This window comes from Pantherophis guttatus, chromosome 7, assembly GCF_059756535.1.
Source record: "Pantherophis guttatus breed Tessera chromosome 7, ASM5975653v1, whole genome shotgun sequence".
In the NCBI taxonomy this organism is placed as follows: domain Eukaryota; kingdom Metazoa; phylum Chordata; class Lepidosauria; order Squamata; family Colubridae; genus Pantherophis; species Pantherophis guttatus.
Genome location: NC_142069.1, coordinates 89,264,821 through 89,279,345, shown reverse-complemented (window position 1 = coordinate 89,279,345; position 14,525 = coordinate 89,264,821). Strand labels below are relative to the sequence as shown.

The window sequence follows — 14,525 nt, the reverse complement described above, 5'->3', positions numbered from 1 at the left end:
CTTTCTGATTTTTCTTTGAAGACATTTTGCTTCTCATCCAAGAAGAAGGTTCTTGGATGAGAAGCAAAATGTCTTCAAAGAAAAATGAAGAAAGTCCAGGTGGCCTCAACGACTCTCTAAAAAGGATGCAAATGACCAGCTGTCTGCAAGGAATATAAATCCTTCCATTTCCCCACCATCCAGTCAGAGCTGAAGAAGCTTCTTGGATGAGAAGCGAAATGTCTTCAAAGAAAAATGAAGAAAGTCCAGGTGGCCTCAACGACTCTCTAAAAGGATGCAAATGACCAGCTGTCTGCAAGGAATATAAATCCTTCCATTTCCCCACCATCCAGTCAGAGCTGAAGAAGCTTCTTGGATGAGAAGCGAAACGTCTTCAAAGAAAAACAAGAAAGTCCAGTTACCTCCTGAAAAAGCACTTTTGGGATTTAGGGAAGCAGTAATGGTTTAAAAGAGGGATCAAAGAGGTCCTCCATGTCCATTAAACAGCTCCCTCTGAACAGTGGGGAAGAGATATGATCTTATCTATCTCCAGTCTACAACACAATCTTTTCAGCAGTTTCAAGAAGGCTCCACACCCATTTACATCACTTAGGTGACCCCGAGGACACAGATAGACTTCCAAGTGGCCTCAACAATCCTCTAAAAGGATGCAAATGACCAGCTGTCTGCAAGGAGTATCAATCCTTCCCTTCCCCACCATCCAGTCAAAGCTGAAGAAGCTTCTTGGAGGAAAAGTGAAATGTCTTCAAAGAAAACCAGGAAGTCCAGCTGCCTCTTGAAAAAAAGCACCTTTGGGAAAGTCCTGCTAGAATGCATCAAATGTTCCTGCGCTTCTTGTCCTGCCTTTGGGTGCTTTGGAGAATAGCTTGGTCGCCCTCTTCTCTGTGGCAAATGTGTGCTTCTCATTGATGTGTGCTTCTTTGTTGTTATTTCAGAGCCCACCTTTGTGGATGCTCATCTCATCCCGGATGGCACCGACCCCAACGATGCGAAAGTGTACTTCTTCTTCAAGGAGAAGCTGATGGACAACAGTGGCACCACCAAACAGATCCACTCCATGATTGCCAGAATATGTCCCGTAAGCAAAGATGTCCATATGCTGCTAAGGACGTGAGCGATTCACAGTTGATGGGATAAGGGGAAAGATCAGGAGAATGAAGCATCTAAAATCGTGACATGTTTTGTGTTTACAAATGTTTAAACCTGGGGTGAAATGCTCCCGGTTCAGACCGGATCGCTCGATTCGGTAGCGATGGAGACGGGTGGTTCGGAGAACCGGTAGCAAAAATCCCTGCCCTCCCCCATTGCCCAGCTGAGCCACGCAATCATCAGAAGCTTTTTTTTTATTTTAAAAAACATTTTTTCTACAACTTCTTTGGCCCCCAAAAATGCTTTTAAAAGTTAAAAAAAACCGCCTCTGATGATCACGCGGTTGTGATGTGCCATCATTTGCACGGATTACGGTTGTTTTCCCATAAAAAGATAATTAAATGTTCAAATATAAAAATCTTCAGCATTCTAAATCTTTAATCTCCTTTTCATATCCAGCATATGATCTAATATTCTGAGGAGGTTGGTTTGCTTTTTTGAAAGGGATGGGCCAGTGATGGAATTCAAATTTTTTTACTACCAGTTCTGTGGGTGTGGCTTGGTGGGCGTGGCAGGAGAAGGATACTGCAGGGGAAGGATACTGCAAAATCCCCATTCCCTCCCCACTCTAGGGGAAGGATACTGCAAAATCCCCATTCCCTCCCACTCCTGGGTGAAGGATATTGCAAAATCTCCACTCCTACCCCACTCTGGGGCCAGCCAGAGGTGGTATTTGCAGGTTCTCTGAACTACTCAAAATTTCCACTACCGGTTCTCCAGAATCTATCAGAACCTGCTGGATTTCATCGCTGAGATGGGCACTAGAATAGTTCCTTTGTGCATTTTTTTTAAAAAAAATGTTTTGCTTTTAAGTTGATTAATCTTTGCCAAAACATGACCCGTGACCTAGATTTTGCACTGCTGTTTTATTCTTCTTATTTAATTCCTTTTTAATAAAGAGCCTGGAGATATTTATCAGAAGATACTAAATATGATTAAAATCCTTGTTGTTTCTAATGAAGCCCAGGTGATTTCTTCAAAGATTTGGAACACATTTTTTTTTTTCTTTCCTCGAATCCTCTGTGCCAAAATGTGAAAAACAGGCTTCGAAAGATTGTGATCTGAATGCGTGTGGTGTGTCTGTATTGCATTTCTGATGACGTTCTTACAATTTGGCATCGAGAATCTTATGCAGAGAGTTGGCCGAAGACCAATGCTACTTTAATAAGTCCATTTCAACACCGGAAGATGGAAGCAACGTTGAAAGTCAGTCTTCCCATTGTAGAAACACTGTTGGATCACAAGTTTAATTAGCACTTTGCAATTCAATGAGGCAATAAATTAAAAGCACAAAGACAGGAGAGAAGAGCAACAAAGGAAGGGCATAAAACTATGTGCATTGATGTCCAATCAGCAAATAAATCGATAACTATCTAAATAAGGTGCAATCCTTCAACATTATCCCATGACTGTTGTTATTTTTTATGCCTGTGTTATTTGATTAAACATCATTTTCTTCAGCAAGGGATTTTGTAGCTTCCTTCAATCTCTTTATTTGTTTAATTGCTCAGGAAGCAAATTCATTAGTTAATACCAATCAAATATGATGGGGATTATTCTGAGGGGAAGTAACAGATACATTCAAAACTTAAACAAATCTGTTTATGATGCATCCAAAGAGGAAGAATAGACAGGAAAAGAAAGAAAGAGAAAGAGAGAGAGAGAGAGAGAGAGAGAGAGAGAGAGAGAGAGAGAGAGAGAGAGAGAGAGAGAGAGAGAGAATTTAGAATTTAGGAAGAGAAGAGTGTGTATTGCTCTACAATACCATTAATCCTTTATCATTTCAATTTAGGAAGAGAAGAGTGTGTATTTCTCTACTTTATCATTAATCCTTTATCATTTCAATTTAGGGAGAGAAGAGTGTGTATTTCTGTACTTTATCATTAATCTTTTATCATTTCAATTTAGGAAGAGAAGAGTGTGTATTTCTCTACTTTATCATTCATCCTTTATCATTTCAATTTAGGAAGAGAAGAGTGTGTATTTCTCTACTTTATCATTCATCCTTTATCATTTCAATTTAGGAAGAGAAGAGTGTGTATTTCTCTACTTTATCATTCATCCTTTATCATTTCAATTTAGGAAGAGAAGAGTGTGTATTTCTCTACTTTATCATTCATCCTTTATCATTTCAATTTAGGAAGAGAAGAGTGTGTATTTCTCTACTTTATCATTCATCCTTTATCATTTCAATTTAGGAAGAGAAGAGTGTGTATTTCTTTACTTTATCATGAATCCTTTATCATTTCAATTTAGGAAGAGAAGAGTGTGTATTTCTTTACTTTATCATGAATCCTTCATCATTTCAATTTAGGGAGAGAAGAGTGTGTATTTCTCTACTTTATCATGAATCCTTTATCATTTCAATTTAGGGAGAGAAGAGTGTGTATTTCTCTACTTTATCATTCATCCTTTATCATTTCAATTTAGGAAGAGAAGAGTGTGTATTTCTCTACTTTATCATTCATCCTTTATCATTTCAATTTAGGAAGAGAAGAGTGTGTATTTCTCTACTTTATCATTCATCCTTTATCATTTCAATTTAGGAAGAGAAGAGTGTGTATTTCTCTACTTTATCATTCATCCTTTATCATTTCAATTTAGGAAGAGAAGAGTGTGTATTTCTCTACTTTATCATTCATCCTTTATCATTTCAATTTAGGAAGAGAAGAGTGTGTATTTCTTTACTTTATCATTAATCCTTTATCATTTCAATTTAGGAAGAGAAGAGTGTGTATTTCTCTACTTTATCATTAATCCTTTATCATTTCAATTTAGGAAGAGAAGAGTGTGTATTTCTCTTTGTCCAAAGGCTTGCTAAATAATGCTAAGAGACATCAAAGTCATTCTTTCATAATGTAGATCCTTCTTCTTCTTTTCTTTTGGCAGAACGATACAGGTGGACAGCGAAGTCTGGTCAACAAATGGACCACTTACTTGAAGGCAAGATTGGTGTGTTCGGTCATGGATGAAGATGGCACCGAGACTTATTTTGATGAATTAGGTACAAGTGGCACCGTTTTCATAATTTGACTCCATGCGTTGCATGTTGTTCAATACACAGTGGTACCTTGGTGCATCGACTGCTCATCGGATTTGGTACTCAATGCATTTTGACGTGCACATTTTGCCCCGCTTCTCATTGTTTGTTTAGTACTCAACTCACAAGCGAGTACTTCTCAGGATCGGTGGCCTTGTGACTCACTGTATTACTCCTTATGGGAAAAATAATTTGGTACTCATTGTTTTTGGCGGCACAGTGGCTAAGATGCTGAGCTTGTCAGTGAGAATAAATAGCCTACTCCCACACCATTCCAAGGGTATTCATCCAAAATTGAATAGCTAAAAGTCTGTAGAGATTTTATCAAAAGAAAAAACAAGGAAGTCCAGTTGCCTCCTGAAAAAGCACTTTTGGGACAATATAGTCAATATTTTATACTTTAAAAAAAAAAAAATAACCTAGGAAGTGTGAAGGTAGGAGAATTAAAATAGGCTGTTCCATTCAGCAATTTTCAGAATACCCAGCCAGGAAAGAAAGCTGTAAATGCTTAAATAATTTTAGCTGTTTTTACTTCAAAAAAGGGCTGGTGGTTGTTTTTTTTTTTTTTTTCCCCAATAGGAAAATGTCTCTTACTTTATGCCCAAAGCAGAATTAAATTCTTTTATCAGAGTAAAGTTTGGGCTCCATTCTGGTCACAAGTTGAGGACTACCTGTACTTAAAAAAATTGTGCAGTCACATAACTTGGGGAAAATATTGGGCTACCTGATACAGGAGTGTAGGGTTTGTTGTCGTTAGTTGCGAAATCGTGTCCGACCCATCGCAACCCCATGGACAACGTTCCTCCAGGCCTTCCTGTCCTCTACCATCCCCTGGAGTCCATTGAAGCTCACGCCGACTGCTTCAGTGACTCCATCCAGCCACCTCCTTCTCTGCCGTCCCCTTCTTCTTTTGCCCTCAATCGTTCCCAGCATTAGGCTCTTCTCCAGTGAGTCCTTCCTTCTCATTAGGTGGCCATTTGAATTTCATCTTCTGGATCTGGCCTTCTAAAGAGCAGTGAGGGTTGATCTCCTCTAGGACTGACCAGTTTGATCACCTTGCAGTCCAAGGGACTCGCAGGAGTCTTCTCCAGCACCAGAGTTCAAAGACCTCCATTCTTTGATTCTCAGCCTTTAATTATGGTCCAACTTTCACAGCCATACATTGCAACTGGGAAAACCATCGCCTTGACTATACGCACTTTTGTTGGCAGGGTGATGTCTCTGCTTTTTAGCATGCTGTCTAGATTGGCCATGGCTTTCCTCCCCAGGAGCAAGCGTCCTTTAATGTCTTGGCTGCAGTCCCCATCTGCGGTGATCTTGGAACCCAGGAAAATAAAATCTGTCACTATCTCCATTTCTTCCCTATCTATTTGCCAGGAATTGAGAAGGCTGGATGCCATGAATTTAGTTTTCTTAATGTTGAATTTCAAGCCAACTTTTGCACTCTCCTCCTTCACCCGCATCAAGAGGCTCTTTAGTTCCTCTTCGCTTTCTGCCATTAGAGTGGTATCGTAGTGTAGGTTAGAGTCCTTTAAAAAAAGTAAGCATAAGCATAAAATTTATCTTCATGGCCCTCCTATTTGGAAATGATTGAGGGCAGTAGTGGGTTTCAAATTTTTTTACTACCGGTTCTGTGGGTGTGGCTTGGTGGGCGTGGCATGGCTTGGTGGGCGTGGCTTCATGGGCTTGGCAGGGGAAGGATACTATAAAATCTCCATTCCTTCCCCAATCCAGGGGAAGGTTACTGCAAAATCCCCATTTCCTCCCGATCAGCTGGGACTCGGAAGGCAGAGAATAGATGGGGGCGGGGCCAGTCAGAATTTTTACTACAGGTTCTCCAAACTACTCAAAATTTCCGCTACCGGTTCTCCAGAACTGGTCAGAACCTGCTGAAACCCACCTCTGATCGAGGGCAATCAAACCACGTCTTGGGGCATCATAGAAAAAGGATACCTTATGAGAACATGAGAACAACGTCAAAAAATAGACTTCTGTGGAAATAGGTTGTTTGCAAAACTCAGTTTTGTCGGGAGCAGAGGAAGTTTGGAAACTGGCTTGCAATATGGAAAATATCCACCTTCCAAGTGGCAACCCACAAGATTGCCTAAATTTGATAATGCAGAGGTCTGTATCCTTAAATACATATATACATAACCTTCTTAGCAAAAGCCAGTTCCCCAGGCATTTTCTTATGCGCCAGTGGAAAAGCAGAAACTCGAATGAGAAAATTAGCTGGATCCATCTAACAGTTTACAAGAAGTTTCGCTTCAACTCATTTGTTTCTGGACTATCTTCTCTTGTCTCCATTAGTTCGTGGCGGTGTGAGCTGGAGAGCTAGTTATACACCGTCCTTAGGTTAAAATAAAGAGAGGTTTGGGTCCCTGGTGAGGTATCCCAAATGATCTCATTGTCTGCGATCCCTGATGAAGTCATTGGTGTTTTACTTTCTCCGGCTTTTCTCTGGGGAGGGTGCCAGCAAACCTATCAGCTGCTCAACAGCTTTGAATTCTACTTAGACTAGAATCACCAAAACTCAAATATTTGATGATCTTTAGGGATTCGTATTCTTGTTATCCATAAGAATAGGGATTCCGGTGGGTTGCCCCAAAGAAGAGGGAGTCAACCTATTCTCCAAAGCACCTGAAGGCAGGACAAGAAGCAATGGGTGGAAACTAATCAAGGAGAGAAGCAACTTAGAACTAAGGAGAAATTTCCTGACAGTTAGAACAATTAATCAGTGGAACAACTTGCCTCCAGAAGTTGTGAATGCTCCAACACTGGAGGTTTTCAAGAAGATGTTGGAAAGCCATTTGTCTGAAGTGGTGTAGGCTTTCCTGCCTGAGCAGGAGGTTGGACTAGAAGACCTCCAGGTTCCCTTCCAACTCTGTGATTCTGGTGCACATGAGTCACCCACAGTCACCAAAGCCACAGACCATCTGAGCCCCAAATGAATAGATAGATTGCAAAAGCAGAGTCACGTTGAATGGGCCCAACAAGAGGTATAATTCCGCAAACACAGAATTATCACAACTGGAAAACAGGTTTTGTGCAATTTATGATAGCAATCACGTGTCTGACCCAGTCTGATATCTGGGTGCAAACTGTGGATGAGTAATTTCTAGGTTTATTTTAGATGATGATGATAATAGATAGATAGATAGATAGATAGATAGATAGATAGATAGATAGATAGATAGATAGATAGTATAGAGATAGAGATGATAGAGATAGAGATAGATAGATATAGAGATAGATAGATAGATAGATAGATAGATAGATAGATAGATAGTATAGAGATAGAGATAGATAGATATAGAGATAAATAGATAGATAGATTAGATAGATAGATAGATAGATAGATAGATAGATAGATAGATAGAGATAGATAGATAGTATAGAGATAGAGATAGATAGATAGAGAGAGAGAGAGAGATACCCGTGTTTTCCCGAAAATAAGACCCTGTCCTGTATTTTTTTGAACCCTGAAATAAGTGCTTGGCCTTATTTTCTGTGATATCTTATTATTTTGGGGAGCATGGAGCAAGACGGGGCTCCTCTTGCCGTGTTACCTGAAGGCGAGACTGCCTTCTGCCACCAGTAGCCTCTCACCGGCCAGTACGCTCCCATAGAGAGGGGTTCCTCAGGGTGCCGTCGGCCAAACAGTGTCGACTGGCAGCCCCCAGGGGGAGAGCCTTCTCTGTGGGGGCACCTGCCATCTGGAACGAGCTCCCCCCCGGAGATACAGAGGATCCCGGACTTACGCACTTTCCGCCGTGCCTTCAAGACCTTTTTATTTCAACAGGCTGGCCTGGCCTAACCTCCTTTTTAATTGTTAATTTTAAATTTGTTTTAAAATAATACGGGTGTTTTAAATTGTTTGGGCCAAATTATTTAATGGGCTTTTATATTGGTTTTAAATTTTGTATTATGTGTGTTTTATCTTTTGGCTGTTCACCGCCCTGAGTCTTTCGGGAGTAGGGCGGTATATAAATTTAAACAATAAATAAATAAATAAATAAATAAATAAATAAATAAATAAATAAATAAATAAATAAATAAATAAATAAATAAATAAATAAATAAATAAATAAATAAATAAATAAATAAATAAATAAATAAATAAATAAATAAATAAATAAATAAATAAATAAATTTCCAGCTCTGTCTCCCTAACCCTAACCAGAGGAAATGGTGGGGACTGGTTGTGCATGCATTTAAATATTTTTGGGGAGGGGGGATTTTCAGGGTGGGCTTATTTTAGAGGATGCAAGAGAGAGAGAGAGAGAGAGAGAGGGAGAGGGAGAGAGAGAAAGAATTGTTTAGCTACAGACTGTACTTGGATTTTTTTCAAGTGCTTTGAGATAAGGAATGTTTTCGGTAAATCTGAATATTCTTCCTGGCACACTAAACGTTTTCATTTAGTTAGCTGAGCAAACCATATAAATGTCATTATATCTAATTTAAAACAGCCTATTACAATGCAATTTCTGTTCCGTGGATAGGTGAAACTGCCTTCCAATAGAATAAACACCTGTGCCTTATGGAACCTTATCCTTTTATATTTCATGAACTATTTTATAATATTATGTTGGCAAGAGTCTGACCTTTCCTTTACGTCTGTGCTTACTTTTTAGTCGCTTGAACATCTGTGTATTTTAATTTCTAGGGATAAGTTTGTCTGTGACTCATTTAAAAAAAAATAGAAGAAGGCAAAGATCTAGAAACCACAAAATTGTATTTGTTGGTTCACTTAGCAACTCTTGTATCTCTACAGAGGATGTTTTTCTACTGGAAACAGACAACCCGAGAACAACGCTGATATATGGCATTTTCACCACTTCCAGGTAATCCCTTCCTATCTATTTTAAGAAAAAAGCTCAAAATAAGATTTGCATGGGTGTGGAAGACATGACTATTTACAGTGATGTGATTCCTGTTGAGATGTATCTTCACAAAGAAGAGGGAGTCAACCTATTCTACAAAAGCACCTGAGGACAGGACATGAAGGAATGGGTGGAAACAAATCAAGGAGTGGAGCCACCTAGAACTAAGGCAAAATTTCCTAAAAATGAGAACAATTAATCAGAGGGACAACTTGCCTTCAGAAGTTGTAAATGCTCCAACACTGGAAGTTTTTAAGAAGAGGTTGGATAACCATTTGTCTGAAGTGGTGTAGGGTTTCTTGCATAAGCAGGGGGTTGGACTAGAAGACCTCCAAGGTCCCTTCCAACTCTGTTATTCTATTATTCTATTCGTTGTGTAGTATCCTACAAAACGTTCTTAGATGTTCTTCTACCTGGCGTTCTTAGCTCTATGGAATATTCTCATGAAGCTGATTTAAATATAATATTTAACAATATTTTGTAATATTGCTAGAAAATAAAATTACAGTGCTATGCCATGATCATTTGGCAGTGATTAACTGTTTCCCCGAAAATAAGACCTAACTGGAAAACCCTAGCATGATTTTTCTTTTTTGTTTTAAAAAAAATGGTTTTTATTAAGCTTTTTACTTTTAAAAACAGAAAGAAAAAAAAAACAAGGACAAAAACAGACTAAAAAACATGATAAACATAATATATTATGTGCTATTTTTACAGCCTTCTATATCGACATGCATATTGTCTATTTTTGTTCAATTCTTCAACTGAAAACATATATTTACATTATATTTATTTATGCAGTCAATACTATAAGGTTAACAATAATTAGTAACGTATAGTTCTTTATTTCAGCGCTACTGACTTAAGTTTCCTAATTTAGATTTCTTTTTTCTATCCATTTATAGAATTTGTTCCACACTCTATAATAGTCCGAATCTTCTCTTTCCTTAATTTCCATTGTCATTTTATCCATTTCTGCACATTGTAAAATAGTGATTAGGAAAATTTTACCATTTTACAATAGCATGATTTTTCAAGATGCTCGTAATATAAGCCCTACCCAAAAAATAAGCTCCAGTTAAAATCATCAGCAGACAGAGGCGTTTAGTACTGTATTTCTCCCAAAATAAGACCTAACCGGAAAATAAGCCATAATGCATCTTTTGGAGTAAAAATTAATATAAGACCTGGTCTTATTTTGGAGAAAACATAGTGTTAATAATAATAACTTTATTGTCATTTTACGTGTATACACAGTATACCCATACAACGAAATTCACTTAACACTCAAAGACCAGGTCCAACACACATAACAATCCCCAGACAGACTCCGATCCAGCACAATTCCCCACCCCTAAACCACCCAAACATCCACACAGCAGACCAAGTAATGCTGTCCAACCACTCACTGATGGTAGGCCCTTTAGTTCATGGTTGAGTGCAATTATAGCTATGGGATAAAACTATTCAGAAGATGTGTGATCCAAGTTTTAATTGTTCTGTATCTTCTGCCAGAAGGCAACAGTCCAAAAAGATTGTAAGCAGGATGGGAAGAGTCTCCGAGAATGTTATGCAACTTTCTCAAACAGCCAAATTCAAAGATGTTGTCCAGGGCTGGTAGCTGGAGCCCAATGATATTCTGGGCAATTTTAATGATTCTCTGTAAAGCTTTTTTGTCCGCTACAGAGCTGCTCCCATACCATGCAAGAATGCCGTATGTCAGGACACTCTCAATGGTGCTGCAATAGTAGGACAGAAGTAGATGTAGATGCAGTAGATGCAGATGTTATCGTGTATAATAACATCTGCATCTCCTCATCAAAGAAGATGTTACCCAAATCTGTAAAAGGTTGATTTGTGTTTCTTGCAGCCGTAGAAGAGAAATTGTGTTGGTTAGCATTGTAACGTTTATTCTTCCTGGAGTTTTCACACATGGAAGTTAGATGTAAACAACTTCATTTTTCTGAATTTCTGTGGAACGCGCTTAGCAAGTCGAGAAATCCACACAAATTGGGCATGTTAATGAGCCGTGCACACAAAACCACATGACCTGAAGGGGAAAAAAAAAAAAGAAACTTAACAAAATGTAGGTGCACTCTTAGAAACACTTTGTACAAACATGTGCTTTGAATTCGATGTGGCTCGGATTAAGGCTTTATGAAAAGACTGCAATTCTTGTGAAAAGTTTTGCAAGGACATTGTTCAAAGGGAAAACAATCTTTAATAGTGAAAGGAGACCCAGCAAAAAGAAAGTTAGAAAAAAAGAGAGAGAGAGAGAGAGAGAAACACACATAAGAAAAAAATTCATCATCCCCCATCCTGAATTTTTTTGAGGTCTTATTTATTTATTTATTTATTTATTTATTTATTTATTTATTTATTTATTTATTTATGGCCAGTTTTTTATTGTTTCATCCCTTTGAAAATACATAAATCACCTGTCCTATAAAAGGGTAAAATAATCTCCTTGCAAAAAGTAAACAATGGATATATTTACACAAAAGCAACCTTTCTTATAGTTTCACTGTAGATTCATTTTTAAATTGTGGCAGCAATCACACACACAATTACTTACAAGTACACCCAATTTAATTTGATTTTCTTATTTCTGGGTAGAGAAACAATATAGTTTAATAGCTATATTGAGCAGTGTTCCATTATTACAAAAATAAGATAAAGTTAGTAGGTTTTGTGGCAAATATTCAAATATTATCAAAACCTTTTTGAGGTTTTTCTTAAAACACTTATTGTATCTTTCCTCTGGCCCGTACAAATAATATTAAAGCAATGCATTATGTGTTTCTTAAAAAAACTGTGACATTTCTGTCTGAAAAGATATACTGCATGAATCCATTTACTATTGCTTACCATGTTTGTGTCACTTTCAAAAGATTGAATTTGGGGAAAAAATTATTTTCGGAGTACCTTGGGGTACTACAGCTTGTCTGTGCTATTTACTACCGTAGCTATTTTGATACACAGGGGGTGGGGGTGGGGATAAAACTCTCTGCAAATACTAAGGGAAAAAATAGTAATCATGTCGACAGCTTTTTTAAAAAAAAAAATAATAATAATCAGCCATCTGCTTCCACCTCGCTGTTACTTTTCAAAGATATCCATAGCAATTTTTCTAATGCATACCAGAATTATTATTATTATTATTATTATTATTATTATTATTATTATTATTATTCTCATCATCATCATCCTTCTCCCTGAAAGCACCATTCCCTTCTAGCACTGATGATGTTACCTACATCTGCAAAAAAAACAACCAAACTTAGAGAGGACCAAGGACCCAACCCACCACCACCTCTTCCTCCTCCTTCTCCTCCTCCTCCTCCTCCACTTCTTCCTCTTCCTCTTCTTCTCCTCCTCCTCCTCTTCCTCCTCCAGCTTCCTTCTCTCCTACTCCTACTCCTCTTCTTCTTTCCTTCCCCTCCTCCTCTTCCTCCTCTTCCTCTTCTTCCTCCTCCTCCTCCTTTTCTTCTTCTTCTTCTTCTTCTTCTTCTTCTTCTTCTTCTTCTTCTTCTTCTTCTTCTTCTTCTTCTCTTCCTCCTCCTCCTCTTCTTCTTCCTCTTCCTCTTCCTCTTCCTCTTCCTCTTCTTCTTCTTCCCTCCCATCTTCCTCTTCCTCCTCCATCTTCCTTCTCTCCTCCTCCTCTTCTCCTCCTCCTCCATCTTCCTGCTCTCTTCCTCTTCTCCTCCTCCTCCATCTTCCTTCTCTCCTCCTCCTCTTCTTCTTCTTTCCTTCCCTTCCTCCTTCCTCCTCCTCCTCTTCTTCTTCCTCCTCCTCCTCCTCCTCCTTCTCCTCCTCCTCCTCCTCCTCCTCCTCCTCCTCCTCCTCCTCCTCTTCTTCTTCTTCTTCTTCTTCTTCTTCTTCTTCTTCTTCTTCTTCTTCTTCTTCTTCTTCTTCTTCTTCTTCTCCTCCTCCTCCTCCTCCTCTTCCTCTTCCTCTTCTTCTCTCCCATCTTCCTCTTCCTCCTCCATCTTCCTTCTCTCCTCCTCCTCTTCTCCTCCTCCTCCATCTTCCTGCTCTCTTCCTCTCCTCCTCCTCCTCCTCCTCCTCCTCTTCCTCTTCCCCTTCCTCCATGCCTATTTTTTCTCCCCTCAAACCAAAAGTCAATTTCTTGTTTGGTTTGCTCCCAAAATTTGGTGGCATCACTGCCCTAAAGCTTTGATCCTTCTTTTCTTCGTTGCATTCAGGCCTCCTTGTTCTATGCCTGTTTCTCTTGCTGGTGGTGTCCTTTGCCATAATGAATGGATAATATGCGTTTTCTCCAAACAATTCTTTTTTTTATTAAAAAAAAAAACCTTCATTGGAACAACTGAGCCTCCCTCTCTCGTGCGCTCCACAAAGAGCCAGAAATAATTTTAAGAGCAAAGATGGGGCGATATTATTTTTCTGACCCCATATGTTTAATTTGGAATTTGGTCTGATTAATTTCAATGATTTATCCCTTGTGGTGATGTAGGAGATGGGTTGCAACCATAGAAGCTGGGCAAAGAAATGCAGAAATCCTGCAGATGTTTTATTCGGCCTCTACTCGGTTTATTCAGATTCAGTTTCCTTTGCCACAAACCCGCAGATATATTTTAATACATATTTTAACTCTGAAGTTGATGTGCAAGTATAATTTGTAGCGAGGAATGTAATGGGTTTCGCTTGGCAGCCATACCTTTGATTCCATCTCAGGAACGTGGTACCACATACAATTTTAGTCCATTGATTGAAATAACATACTTCTGAATACACTTCTGAATGAATTGACTGTACGGGCAAAACCAGACAAAGGAGAATATTTGTAGCTCAGGGTTGAAATGAGGGATCTTTGGTGCTCTTTGAGCATAGTTGTTTTCTCTCAGACATTTCTTTACCCAACTAGGTAACATCATCAGTGCTATCTCTGAGTTGCAGCAGTTTTGGTTACATTTTGGTTGCCAAGCATCAGAATTTTGATCAGGTGACCATAGGGATGAGGCAATGGTCGTTAAGTGTAGAAAAAAACAGTCACAAGTCACTTTTATCAGTGCCACTGCCCCTTTGAACAGTCACTAAACGGACTGTTGTAAGTCCAGGACTGCCTCTAATAACATAGGTGTTGGAGAATAAACCATTACATCCAACAAATCAAATAAGTCATTGAATGGCTGCAGAAATAGCGACCTATAATGTTTAAGCAGGTGATAATGATTTAGGGGATGCGGTGGCTCAGTGGCTAAGACGCTGAGCTTGTCGATCGAAAGGTCGGCAGTTCAGCGGTTCGAATCCCGAGTGCCACGTAACGGGGTGAGCTCCCGTTTCTTGTCCCAGCTTCTGCCAACCTAGCAGTTCGAAAGCATGTAAAAAATGCAAGTAGACAAATAGGGACCACCTTTGGTGGGAAGGGAACAGCGTTCCATGCGCCTTTGGCGTTGAGTCATGCCGGCCACATGACCACGGAGACGTCTTCG

The 14,525-nt window shown here is 39.1% G+C and overlaps 1 protein-coding gene across 1 annotated transcript in view; it reads left to right on the top strand.

Moving 5' to 3' along the window:
- SEMA3C (semaphorin 3C) overlaps positions 1-14,525 on the top strand; it is a 166,106-nt gene that overhangs the window by 114,360 nt on the left and 37,221 nt on the right. The window contains exons 8-10 of the mRNA XM_087873409.1: positions 936-1,078; positions 4,039-4,153; positions 8,964-9,033. Coding sequence (XP_087729535.1) covers positions 936-1,078; positions 4,039-4,153; positions 8,964-9,033 — 328 coding nt within the window. The remainder of the gene's footprint in view (positions 1-935; positions 1,079-4,038; positions 4,154-8,963; positions 9,034-14,525) is intronic.